Source organism: Talpa occidentalis, unplaced genomic scaffold (assembly GCF_014898055.3).
Source record: "Talpa occidentalis isolate TD23 unplaced genomic scaffold, MPIMG_talOcc4v2.1 talOcc4.9, whole genome shotgun sequence".
NCBI lineage: Eukaryota > Metazoa > Chordata > Mammalia > Eulipotyphla > Talpidae > Talpa > Talpa occidentalis.
In genome coordinates, this window is record NW_023605305.1 from 66,281,310 (window position 1) to 66,293,129 (window position 11,820).

Sequence of the window (11,820 nt, forward strand, 5' to 3'; positions counted from 1 at the left end):
GTCTGGTCCTGGAAAATCCTGTTCCTTAGCGATGTCTCCTCCATTTATGTTAAATGTTGGTACTTCCAGATGGAGATGACTGATGCTCTTCATTTCCTTCTCCCCTTTTCCATTTGCTAGCATGGAGGAGCCAAGTGTCCCCCTTGGCCTCACGGAATCCAGCACATGGTGTTTTATCCAGAGAGGCTGAGGGGCGAGGTGAGATAGGTGTTGCTAAGGGAAATCTGTTAACTGAGCTCCTCCTACGTGCCAGGTCCTCCAGGCTTAGGGTTTGCCCTAAGTGGCGACAACTCCACACTAGGCAATCAACTACACAGCGTTGTTGCTCTCTGATTCCTTTTAAAATAGCACTGAAAAAAAATCAGTCCCAAAAAGATAGGCTGCTCCCCCCCGCCCCCACTTTGAGCTGGTTTTAATGACCCAGTTGCTTTGTTTGAAAGCCATTTATTTAGACGACAGATATGTAGATGTAATTGGATAAATAAAAAAGTGAAATAGAGATTTGAAGCAGTGGTTAAAATACAAACACATGGGGCCACTTCCTCGGACAGTGGACAGCGTCCCCCAGACAGAACACTGGCTCAGAAATTACACTTAGAACCCTCCCCCTGCCCACCCCAAGTCTCTCCGAACATCAAGGTCCCAGGCAAGAAACTGAATTTTGGATTGGTAACAGCACCCACACGGTCCCTGCCTCCTCTCCACCCTTCTGATTCCCAGCGAGATTTTCACATTCGCTCCTGCAACCAGCTGGATGCGGTCCAGCTGCCCTGCTCCAAGACAGCCCTGGAAGCTTCGGGGGGCAGGGCCCAGCACCAAGTGCGTGGTCTGGGTGGGTGGGCCTGCTTACCCTTGCCCCTCCCGTCTACCTCTTCCACAGCAGAGTAAACCGCAGACCGCAGCCCAGCAGCCCCACGGATGGAAAGAAGACAAAGTTTCGAGGAGGACACGTGGCGCACTCACCTGGGCAGGTACAAACGCGGACCCGCCGGGCACAACCAAGATTTCGCCCGCTGCCAAGGGAGCCTCCGCCTCCCCTATTCATACTGCTAACATACACCTTCATCAAGTCCGCAATCCCCACCAAATCCTGCGTGTGACATCCCCCCTCTTAAATGGCAAATGTTTTGGAATGTCCATAGAGAAGAAAATGGATGGCATGGAGGAAAGATTTCCTGGCCAGGCCTTTGGTTTCACCTCCGGATATCAGAATATTCAGACTGTTCATCCTCCCACTCACTGCTTCCAGAAGTTCCCTGGGCCCGATGGCCAGCAGCTCTGCCCCGGGAGTGCACATGGGCATTTGGGTGACTCTTGCTCCCTCGCTCGCCCTTGGCACCTCGGCTGATCTCCCGACTGCTGGACTCTGGGAGGTGATGACCTGCTTCCCTGTGATGGAGTCTGGAGAGCTTGGCTCTGTCCCCTGGGAGCTGGCGTTCGGGGGGTGCCGTGGGGGGCCTCTGCATGGCTGAGGTACAGAAGCTCAAGATGGAGCACAGGCTTCCCCAGTTCTGTTCACACTGTGCCTGAACGCTGTGTGTGATGGCCTCCTTCACGTCTTCTCCGCAGGTCAGCAACAGATTCACCAGGTCCACGTAGGGTCTAGAGATGGAGAGTGGAGAGAGATGGAGGATGGACTGAGCCCTGCATGGGCCGCAGTGTGCAATGAGGACACCAGTGAAGAGAGACAGGCCAGTGCTTGACTTGGGTTGGCTTGGGGCAAGACCTATCTGGAGTTGTTTCAGATCTCCCCCCAGATTCTATGGTGCACTGACCTCAACCTACATTTACTGGGTGGTCATTACATGCTAGGTTCCATGCCAGGCACTGGAGCTTGAGGCTGGGGATAGAGTTTGCCGCAGGAAAAGAAGCCTGGGGATAGAGTTTGCCGCAGGAAAAGAAGCCAGTGACAGTTCACAGGGGCGGAGGGTCAAACTAGGGCTGCTGAAAGGAAGAAGCTCTAAGAAGCTTGGGGAGAATTCCAGGCAAGCAGCTGTGTGAATAATGACAGGAGCACAGGAGAGACATATTTAGGACATGTTTTGGGTGTGCCAACTAGGTGGATATTAGTTAGAGTGGAGATGAGTCTTGGGGGCAGTGTTCAATACCAAGGAGCCAGAGATGATTAGGAGAGGGCTCCAGACTTGTTTCTGGGAGCCCCAGTGTGGCCTCAGGGGGGCCAGCAGGCTTTACCACCTGCACCAGGTGAGCCTCCTCTGAGGGAGGTGCCCAAGCATTCATTTGCCCTGTCTGTGCTGCCCCAAGTTTAGGCTGATACTTTTGGAAGTTACTGGAAGCCTCTGGACCCACAGGAGTCTGGCATAGGCAAAGTTTCGGGGGAGGCCAGGCTCCCTGGGCTTTCCCGTGGAGTGCTTTAGTTTTTTGCAGTGGAGGAGTGACTAACTGAGCATCTCTGTTCTTCCAACCTGTTTTCCCAGCCCTGGGGGTGAGGGCTGGCAGCAAGGCTTTGGGAGGAGAGCCAGCTGCCTAGGCCATTCCAGCTGTCCTGGGTGGTTCTTCAGGGAAGGTGCTAGAGGAGGGAGGAATGGCTATATCATGTCAACTTTCCCCATGAGAGTGAGAGATGAAAGTGTATCTGGTGGGTGCAGTGGGCCTGCTTTTTATATTTATGGAGCCACATGGTACAAGTGTTTCCTGCAGTGGCCTTCATGGCCACTCACTGAGCCTTTCTTACATCCACTGACTGCTAAAAAGCCCCTGCTTGGGGGGTGTCTGCAAGATTTCATGTGGCTAGCCAGCATTTTTAAGCAGTCCTTGGCTAGCAAAGTTTATGGGTACATCTGACCATGAGCATCACAGCTCTGGCCCATCACCTTGAGCAGAGATTCACGCTGCCATGTGAGATCATTTTTAAGAAACAGCAGGACTTTTTTTTTATCTCTGACACTTTTCCCCTCTGGACCACCTGACTGGCTGCATTACAGCCATTTAATCTCTTCTCTGCAAGCTGGCAGTTACTATAGAGGAAGAGTGGATAGTGTTTTAATATCTGTGATCTGCCATTTTTATGAATTAGTCCCCAAGTTGTAATTGAGTGAACTGTCCTGATTTCATGAGTGTAAAAGTGGAGACAAATGGGGAGAAGTTGGACTTTGGAAACTTCTGGGCTGGGAAGGCCTGGGCTGGGCAGAGAGGGGAGAAGAGGGATGTTTTGGCTGTAGAGATCAAGCTGCCCTTTAAGGCCTACTTGGTGTCACTGGAGTCAGAGTCTGCAGGGCTGACAGGCAGGTCCCAACAGTGACAAGGCCAGTGGGAAGACTTCTTGGGCTATGAGATGAGGGCACGAGGCAGCACAGGGCAAGGCTCCATGCATGTTGGTTTCCTTCCACTGTTGGAGAACTACAAATGCCGGCCTCAGGGAGCTTAAGTGCACAGAGTCTGTCTGCTACAGCATAATCAAGGTTAGCACCAGATCGTTCCTGGCACTCATCTGAGGCTAGATAAGCAAATTGCGAGGGCTGAGTATCTGTCTATCTTGGGGACACTAGACTGATGCTCTTCTATACGTTTCATTTGCCAGAGTAAGGAGAGGGTTCTCTTGGGACTATATGAATTGCCTCTTGGCCTCCTTTGCCAGGGCGTTCTGCCTGCAGATGAGCTCTCCGAACCTCACGGCGGGTCCTGGAGCTGGACTGGTGCCCACTATCTCTTGCCCTTAGAGAAAGCTGTGAACTGTGGGGAGGGGTGTGTGTTCATCAAAGCCATGTTTTGAGCTGGCGCGCTGCCTTCTCAGGCTGCTGGCTCAGCTGGTGTCTAATGACAAAGCCCAGCTCTCTCAACTGGGTGTCAGCAGGGCAAAAGGATTTTTAAAAATACTTGGAGGGGGATGTGCCAGGAGGCTCCAAAAGCCTGAAGACTGCCAGTGACGGGTGTGTGGTGGCCGAGGTGGCTGATAGGGAAAAGTAGGGTGGGAAGGGGTGAGGGGAGCTGAAGGGAGTGGAAATCTTGAAGGAAGCCACTTGAACTGAATGTGAGATTTTGTGGTTGGATGGGGATTGGGTTGAAGGATTCTGGGGCGCCCGTGACTTCTTACTTTCTAAAAGGAATAGTAAATTTGGTTCTAATTTTCTTGTCTTTCTTTGTAAATGATTCAAAGAGCCCTTTGGAAGTAAAGGCCCCATGGCTACATTTCCATGGAAGAGACACCAGAAAGCCCAGTGCTTTACTCTCTTAAATTCCAGGGACCTGGAAAAGCTTGGAAGCTTTCAGTTTCTACAAAGAAGACTTTTCTTCCAATAGACAAGGACTTCTTGTGCTCTAAGAATGTAGCATAGACTTATAAACTAGCATCCCATCACCCACTCTTGAGGCCAACAATCCAGGTCTAAGGGCTGGCTTGAGTGTGGGCAAGTGAACTTCATGAGTTTCTCCTTGGGCTGCTTGCCTGTCCAGGGGCTCCCTGAAGGGAGTTCCACAGACCTCTCCTTGTAAAATGGGGACACGGTTGAGGAAAAGATCCACTCTGTTACTCTGAGCCCGCCCCGCTGCCCCCACCCAAACCACCATACTTAGTGGCCAATGGGCCTTCAGCAGGCCTAGTGAGAAGAGAACAGGTCAGGAGTGAGGGGGTTTGACATCTGTGCTTGCCAACTGGTTTTAGTCATTGTTAACACCAATTCCAAGTTGGAAAGAAGGACTCAAACCTCAGAGCAAGATCTTTAACCTCTTTGCTTCACATTTCTCCTCTATTATGTGGGGATAGTAATTTCTATCTTGTAGCATTGTTGGGAAATACTTGAGATTACCCAGAGAAAGCCCCTGGGCATGGGCCTGGCCCACTCAGAAAATGATTGCAGTTATCGTGGCTTTGTTCTAGCATTCGGAAAAATCAAAAAATATTTTTGAGGCATCAGTGTAACTCAAGGAAAAAAACAACATTGTTTTGCCCTTGGCAAGAGCTGCCTTTGGGGATTCATGGTGAAGCTTATAATTGTAACTTCACACCGGAGGTGATTCAAGAGACCTAGAACCTCCTAACCAAATGGAAAGTGACAGGTGATGATGGGGGCTGTCCTCCATGATCTAAATGTAATGGGTGGAGTGGGGAACAGCCTGTTTGGTGACACCGCTGGGGGAAGGGCATGGTACACACTGAGGCGCAAGAGTTCATCAAACTGTACTGATTTCGCCCCATGAGTCACCGGGCGCAGACCAACGGTGGCATCAAGCCAGCAAGGACCTGTGCTGGGCTGCTTAGCTGGGGGCTTGCTCTCTGGCCTGGATTTCTGAGGAAGGAACCATCATCACCTTCTGGGTGATCAGCCATGCTTCATGTTAGGAGTAGCTGTGCAATGACAGGTTTTATTTAGCACCCTGTAAGACGTAGGGTCCTCTAGACAGGGTGTTTTTAAAAGAATGAGATATCCTGGGTTTATTACTGAATTGCATGTGTTCAAATAAACAAATTTCTATTTTCTCATTTTGGCTGAAAAGTATTTAGCTGATTAAAGTTTTTGACACTTGTTTTGCATTTTCTCTGGGAGGTTTGGATGTGTTAGTGAAGGTAAACTGGAACTTCTAAAGGAGAGAAGTGCTTATGGAGGCAGGAAACACAGCTGTTGCTTTTAGCATTCAGCATGTCAGAGGGGAGGTGGTGGGGCTGGGCAGCCTGGCTGCTATGCTGACTTTGCTTGTCCTGCACTGTGTGACCTTCACTGCACTGAATCTCAGTTTTCTCCTCTGTGAAATGTGGATGAGCACAGTACCTAGTTCACAGGGTGGCTGTGAGGTGTAAGTGAGAAATTCCTCTAGAGCACCAAGCCCAATCACTGGCAGGGGGAGAAGCAAATGTTATTCACTCTCGGCTGTCTATGGGGGCATCTACACAGCTACTTGAATACCCACAGAACTTTCGGGTGCTTGGCTGAGTTTTCCTGCTTCAACTGCTTATGATTTTTGCAACCTATAGTGGATATGGCTTGGGATTTTCCTGAAGGTCAGCAGGAAAGGGACTCCCGGGGGAAGTCAGTGCAACCTACTGAGGCCAACTGCCACCTCTCCAACTGACAGGAAAGTTCAGCTTCTAAAACAAGATCGAATAAGATTCTCTTCCAAGTCCAGGGGGCCTCCCTCCTCCCTGGGTTCCCCAGGGGACACACTCACTCCTGCAGCAGTAAGTCCTTGAAGTGAATCATCTCCACCATCACTCGTGTGTTCTCCTGGGCGGCGGAGCACAAGTCATGTTTGAGGTAGCATTCCCTCTGTAGCTGGAACACCATTTCCTTAATGGCCGGGCACTTCCGGCTAATGCAGCCGAATCTGTGGCGCAGAGCATGGGCCTTGCACTTCAAGGCGTCTTTGATGAATGACTTGCCCTGAGAACAGGGAAGGGAGAGAGGGGCAGAAGAGATGAGACCTGGTTACAACATTTAGACATTCCCCCTACCAGGCCTTGCATACGATTTTTTTGACAGCTGAACCTCAAGACCCTGCCCCCAACTGATATCCTTTCGGTGACAGGCTGATGGGACATCAGGAGGTTCCTGGAGGCTGATGCCAGGCTGACGTGGTACCTCCAGCATTCGGTCAAAAGGGATGTTACTTCAGTAAGGGGCTCACTGGCCTCTCTCCTCCCCAGCTGTTCTAGTTCCCCCTCCTCAGGGAGCTCCCTTGGTTGTCTGTCCTCAAGGCAGCCTAGTGTAGGCTATTGGGAGACAACTTTTTGGGAACATGAGGGTTAATCTTGCCAGGTCCAAATCCCCACCTCCTTGGTGGGTCCTGGTAAGTCCACCCCCTCAAACCCCCAGTGGAAGGTGCATGCTTTCCTGGAGCTCACTTACACCTTTCCTTCTTCCTTCTGTCCCACAAGTGAGTCAAGATGGGCTGCTAACTGCCTCCCACCACCCAGGCCCCTGCTGTCTCCTCTCCTCCTGTCCCTTAAGAAGGAGCATTCTTTTCCTTTTTTGAAAGGAATTGATTCCTTTAAACTGTTAAGATTATCGCCTCTAGAAAGCCCTCCTGGCATTTTGCCTGGCAGGCCTGGAGTCTGAACTGCCCCCATGGACAGCCCCTCCCCCATGCTCCCTGCATACATCTGGCCCACAGACCTCTTTCCTGGCAACCCCCTTAGATTGTCTTATCCTAGAAAGGAGACAGCTGTTGGGGGTGTGGAGGCCAGCCTTAGCCGTTAGCTCCCTTATCGGCCTGACTTGGCCGAGGCAGTGTGGGATACCTACCCAGACATCCCACACCACCCATTGCTATAGAAACAAGCTGTTGTTGCAGGGTCACCCTCTATGTTTTAGACAAAGTTACTGAGTTGAGAAAGTAATGGGTTTAGGTTAAAGTGGGAAGGCCCCTGGCACATTGCTTTTCTCCTTTAGAAGCAATGGAACTGTCTACCTATAGTGTCTAATCACCAAAACCCACCTCCCCCGGCTCCTTTCCTCCAACTCTCCAGGAGGAGCCAAATAGGATGGAGGGTAGGGTGTGCCGGTTCATTAAGAAATTACATGCTGAGAATTGACTTGAAAGGGATGCTTCTAACTTGAGATCTTACTCCTGTTGGTGGGAAAAGAAAAGGAAGATTAATTTATGTGCGGGCTGCAGCAATCTGGTCTTGGTATTCTTCCCTGACATCCTGTGGGATTGCCCTTAAATACACATCTTTCCTCCGGATTTCCTAATTCCAGTTAATCCAGAGGGGATGCTTTATTAGGGAGTCTCAAGTTCAAACATTCTAACTCTTTCCTTCCCTGGTTTGTGTTTCCCCTCCTGCCACCCCACATCCTCTATGGTGTGGGCTGCCAGCCCTGTCGCGTCACTTTCTGGTTCCCATGCATCAGCTTTAGCAGGCTCCCTACAGGATGTCAGTAGTCGGTGATTGGTGGTGTTCATAAATCACACCTAAACTGTTGGCCTCATCCAAGTGTTGTCATTGCTCTCCAAGGAAATGGGAGAGGAGGAAGTTTAGGAGATGGAATGAGAGGTCACTTTTCAAGGGCATAGCTGGGCTGTGAAGTACATGGAGAATGTGAGCTGAAGGCCCCAGATCACCTGACATGTATCTGGATGGTCCTCGCTGCAGCCCTAACATTGCTTGTTGGGTTCTTAGCCTGCCCCAAGCAGCAACTCGGCTTTACCCTTGGGACCCTGGGAGAACCAAAGTGGGTCAGGCCTTGCCTATATTTATTATATAGAGCAAAGCTTATTCAGGGTTTTAATTTTTCAGGTTGGGAGAGGAGGGCTTGCTGCTTAGGAGGGAATAAAATCTGCCCTTCTGGGGGTCCTGACCTATTCGCATTGCCTGCTTACCCACCCACTAGGGCTGATGAATGTCTATGAATTTTGTGTTTCACTTATTCTTCCGTGAATAACTTTTGGAATGTATAATTGGAGTCCCTATCCTACCCCCTCCACCTTCTGTTCTAACTTGATGGGCCTTGGGGTTGGGGTTCTAGCCAGGTGTCATGTGTCCTCTTCAGAAGGCGTTTATTACTTGTTATGACTTTTGTCTTCTGTGCTCAGCCTCCTCAGACAATTATTCAACTCAGTCTCTACTCCACTTTGCAAGCGGGCACACAGCTTACTAAGCGTGTAGAAGGATTTGGCCTACATGGCTGCTCCAGAGGGCAGAACCCCTGCTGTGGATCTGGGAGACAAGGGCTTTAAGGCACCTCTGGGATGTCTGTTGCAAGCGCCGAAACACACCTTGAAGATCAGCTAAGGCGCCATTGCGACTAAGTTCGCAATGTAATTAGTCTGGGCCATGAACATTTCAAGTGCGCGGCACCAAACGTTTTTCGAGTGTTACACGGTTTTTACCTGGGCATCAAATTTTCCAGCGTTGTGCAGAAAAGTCATGCAAATTCCATGTAAGCCCCGAATCTCACAAGAGTTGTTCTCGAAACATTCAAACACGCCACACCCCACATCGCCAGCGTTGACCAAACAGTGCTGGATTTCCGCTAAAATGAGAATGACATACAAATATATACAAAATTATCAGCCATGCTGGGGGATGCAGAGGGGGTAGTTGGAATAAAACTTTTAGTAAGGACTGAAAGAGTAATTAGGGAAAAATTTAGAAAAGACTATTTCAGGATCTTAAATGCTAGGGAAAGAAAATTTCATCATTTAATCTATGTATAAAAGTAATCAGTAGTTGTAAATATTTGTAAAGCACTTGCCAAATCTACATTATAAAAGTCACAACCAGAAGTTAGTTCTGAGCATTCAATTTTCCATCCTTCGCATCTTATTAAGGTATTTGTGTGAAAACTTAATTTGAGTGTAGCACATATTTCGGCTTTTTAAACTCACTCACACAAGATTCTAATTGGTCAGTTTGCTCTACCCTATGTACTTCATCAATGAAATACCCACTTTCTACTTAGATCTTAAAGCAGCTGCTATTAAATCACAGCCATTTCCTTCCTGACCCCTAAATGAGAGCATCCAGAAAGCAGTTTCATTTCAGTTTTATGATTCAACACCTAAAAATCAAAACAAAATTCCTATTAAGGCAGCTTCTCCAAACCATCCACATTATAAAGACCAGGCTCTAGAAGCTGTGGTTTCCCAGCAGGCTCAGGAGTCCAATCAGATGGGTCTAGCCTTCAGAAATGCAACCATTGCAGTTGGAGGCTCCTTGTAAATCGAGATACTTGTGAGCTCGCACTCAATCTCTTCGAAGTCCTGAGACCAGGGAGTTAGCCGCCCTCCTTCAGCAGAATGTGACCCTAATTCGTCTCTCTGAAAGGACAGACTCTGGGAGTTAACTGTCAGGCTGCCATGTGCAAAGTCTCTCTTCTCTCCCTCCCCCTCCCCAACCCCCTGATTTAAACCAACCACAAAATTACATCAGAAAAGTATATTTTGGAAGAAGGGCGGGTTCGGAGGCGATAATCCGCATTGAGATTAAATCTACCGAGAGAATGAGGGGCGTGTATTTGTTGAGGGTCACCGACTATTGAGAATCACGTTCAATTCTCAGGGAAAGCGCTGGAGAGGGGGGAAGGGTGGGCGAGGGTCTGTCCTAGGATGAGCTGGGCGCGGGCCGGGAGGTGCTGGCACCCGCATAAGGAGGTGGGAGCTCGGGGGAAGATCCCACGCGCGGCCCCGGCGCGCCAGGCAGGAGCGCGCAGGGCAGCGTTTCACTTACTTGGGGCGTCCCTAACGGGCACTCATGCATTCTTGCTCGTGCAGGGAGCGCACGCTTGTCGCCACCGGGTTCGCAGGCCCCCGAAAATAAAGGGGGGCACAGTAGAGTAAAGGAGTCGTAGGCAGATTTTCTTTCTCTCCGTGGTGCTGGGAAAGGGGCCAGTCCCGTGCCATGCACGCCTGGCTCGGCTCCGCAGCTTGCGCGTTAGCAGAGAACCGGTGGAGCTGTGGCGGCCCGCGGTTAGGGTCGTGTCACCAGAGCTTTGCTTCCAGACCTGCGCTGGAGCCGGGGACCGTAGAGCACCGCGAAGGTACGCTGTGCGCCACCCCGCCTCCACCTCACTCTCGGTTTTCCAGAAGCAACGTACCCCCCCTCCCCCCGGGGAAAGTTCGCAATGTAATTAGTCTGGGCCACGAAGTTTTCGGATGTGGGGCATCTCATTTGGGGAGGGAGACAGGGGGTCCTGCCGCGGCCGGGCTGGTAGGGAAAGGAATTCTCCCGGGGCTGGGCGCAGTCGGGACCCCCTCGCCTCTAGCTGGGGAGCCAGGATGGAGCTGGGCGCTTTGCGCCGGACCTCGGACTCCCGAGCCGGCAGTGGCCGCGTCAGGCGCAGCCTCATTTACCCTCGACCCTGGGGAGGACAGCAACAAGTCGTGCCCCAGCCATTTCATCACCCCGCCAGCACGTGCGGATTCCGGGCGCGCGGAGCCTTGGCGCAGACCTCGCCTCGCCTCGCGCTCAGCTTTGCACGTCCCGCAGGCGCCCAAGAGTTTGCGCGACCCTGAGTAGGCGCCCAGGTCCCCGAGAAACGCGCGGAACGAGCTGCGTGGGTGCCCCGGGTGTCTCCCCGCAGCTCCCCTTCACCGGGCGCACGCACTTACCTGTGTTTTGCAGGGACAGGCGGCCTTTCTGCTGGGAGCCCCTCTCTTGGGGTCCCTCGGGCGGGTTGGTGGCGTCGGTCCCCCGTGCCGGGTCGAAGGTGGCCAACACCAAAGCCAGGGTGACGACCTGGCCCAGCCGCTCGGCACACATGGTTCTAGCTGCAAACCTCCCGCCCCGGAGACCTGGATTCTTTGTGCTCCCCTCCTCCTCCCCTCTCCTCCCACTCTTCCTCCTAGCTCGCCTTTTCCCTCCGCCTCGCGGCCGCGGCTCCGGTAGAGGTTACCCAGCGCCCTCCCGTAGCTCTCCGGAGAGCATGTGACCAGGCCGTTAGCAGCGCCGCGAGTGCCCGGCAATGGCAGGGATGGTGCCTCAAATATCTCTGGAAGCTCTGGTGTCACTTGAATGAAGGAGTCGAGCAGGTGTTGTCCCGGCCGCTGGACCAATCCGAGACCCCGGCCCGTTTGACAACACGGCCGGGGGGCGGGGCCTGCGCCCAACTACTCCTGGAGGAGGCTGCGCGCCGCCCGCAGCGCCCGGCAAAGTTGGCGACCCGGCTGCGGCCACGCGTGTGCGTGCGCGAGGGAGTGTGTGGGAGCGCGGCGGGACATGCATGCGCGTGTGCGGGCGCTCCGGGGCAATGGCCGATCGCATTTGAAAAATAAAAGCGCGTCCCAGCTCGAACTGTACTCCAGAAGAGCGAGAGGGGACGTCGTGCCCGGGGACCGAGTCCCCTGACTTCCCCCGGCCGGCTTCACACCCGCACCGGGCTGGGAAAGTTTCCTTTTTTCCATGAGATTCCCAGTCCCGAGGCCTTG

The 11,820-nt window shown here is 52.1% G+C and overlaps 1 protein-coding gene across 1 annotated transcript; it reads right to left on the reverse strand.

The window, feature by feature from the left end:
• Positions 1–386: 386 nt before the first annotated feature.
• Positions 387–11,461, reverse strand: STC2 (stanniocalcin 2). The gene is made up of 4 exons (XM_037500510.2): positions 11,005–11,461; positions 8,785–8,927; positions 6,124–6,335; positions 387–1,602 (listed from the first exon to the last, which is right to left on the reverse strand). The coding sequence occupies exons 1-4, from the start codon at positions 11,153–11,155 to the stop codon at positions 1,194–1,196; spliced, it is 915 nt and encodes a 304-aa protein (XP_037356407.1). The 5' UTR covers positions 11,156–11,461; the 3' UTR covers positions 387–1,193.
• Positions 11,462–11,820: the final 359 nt, after the last annotated feature.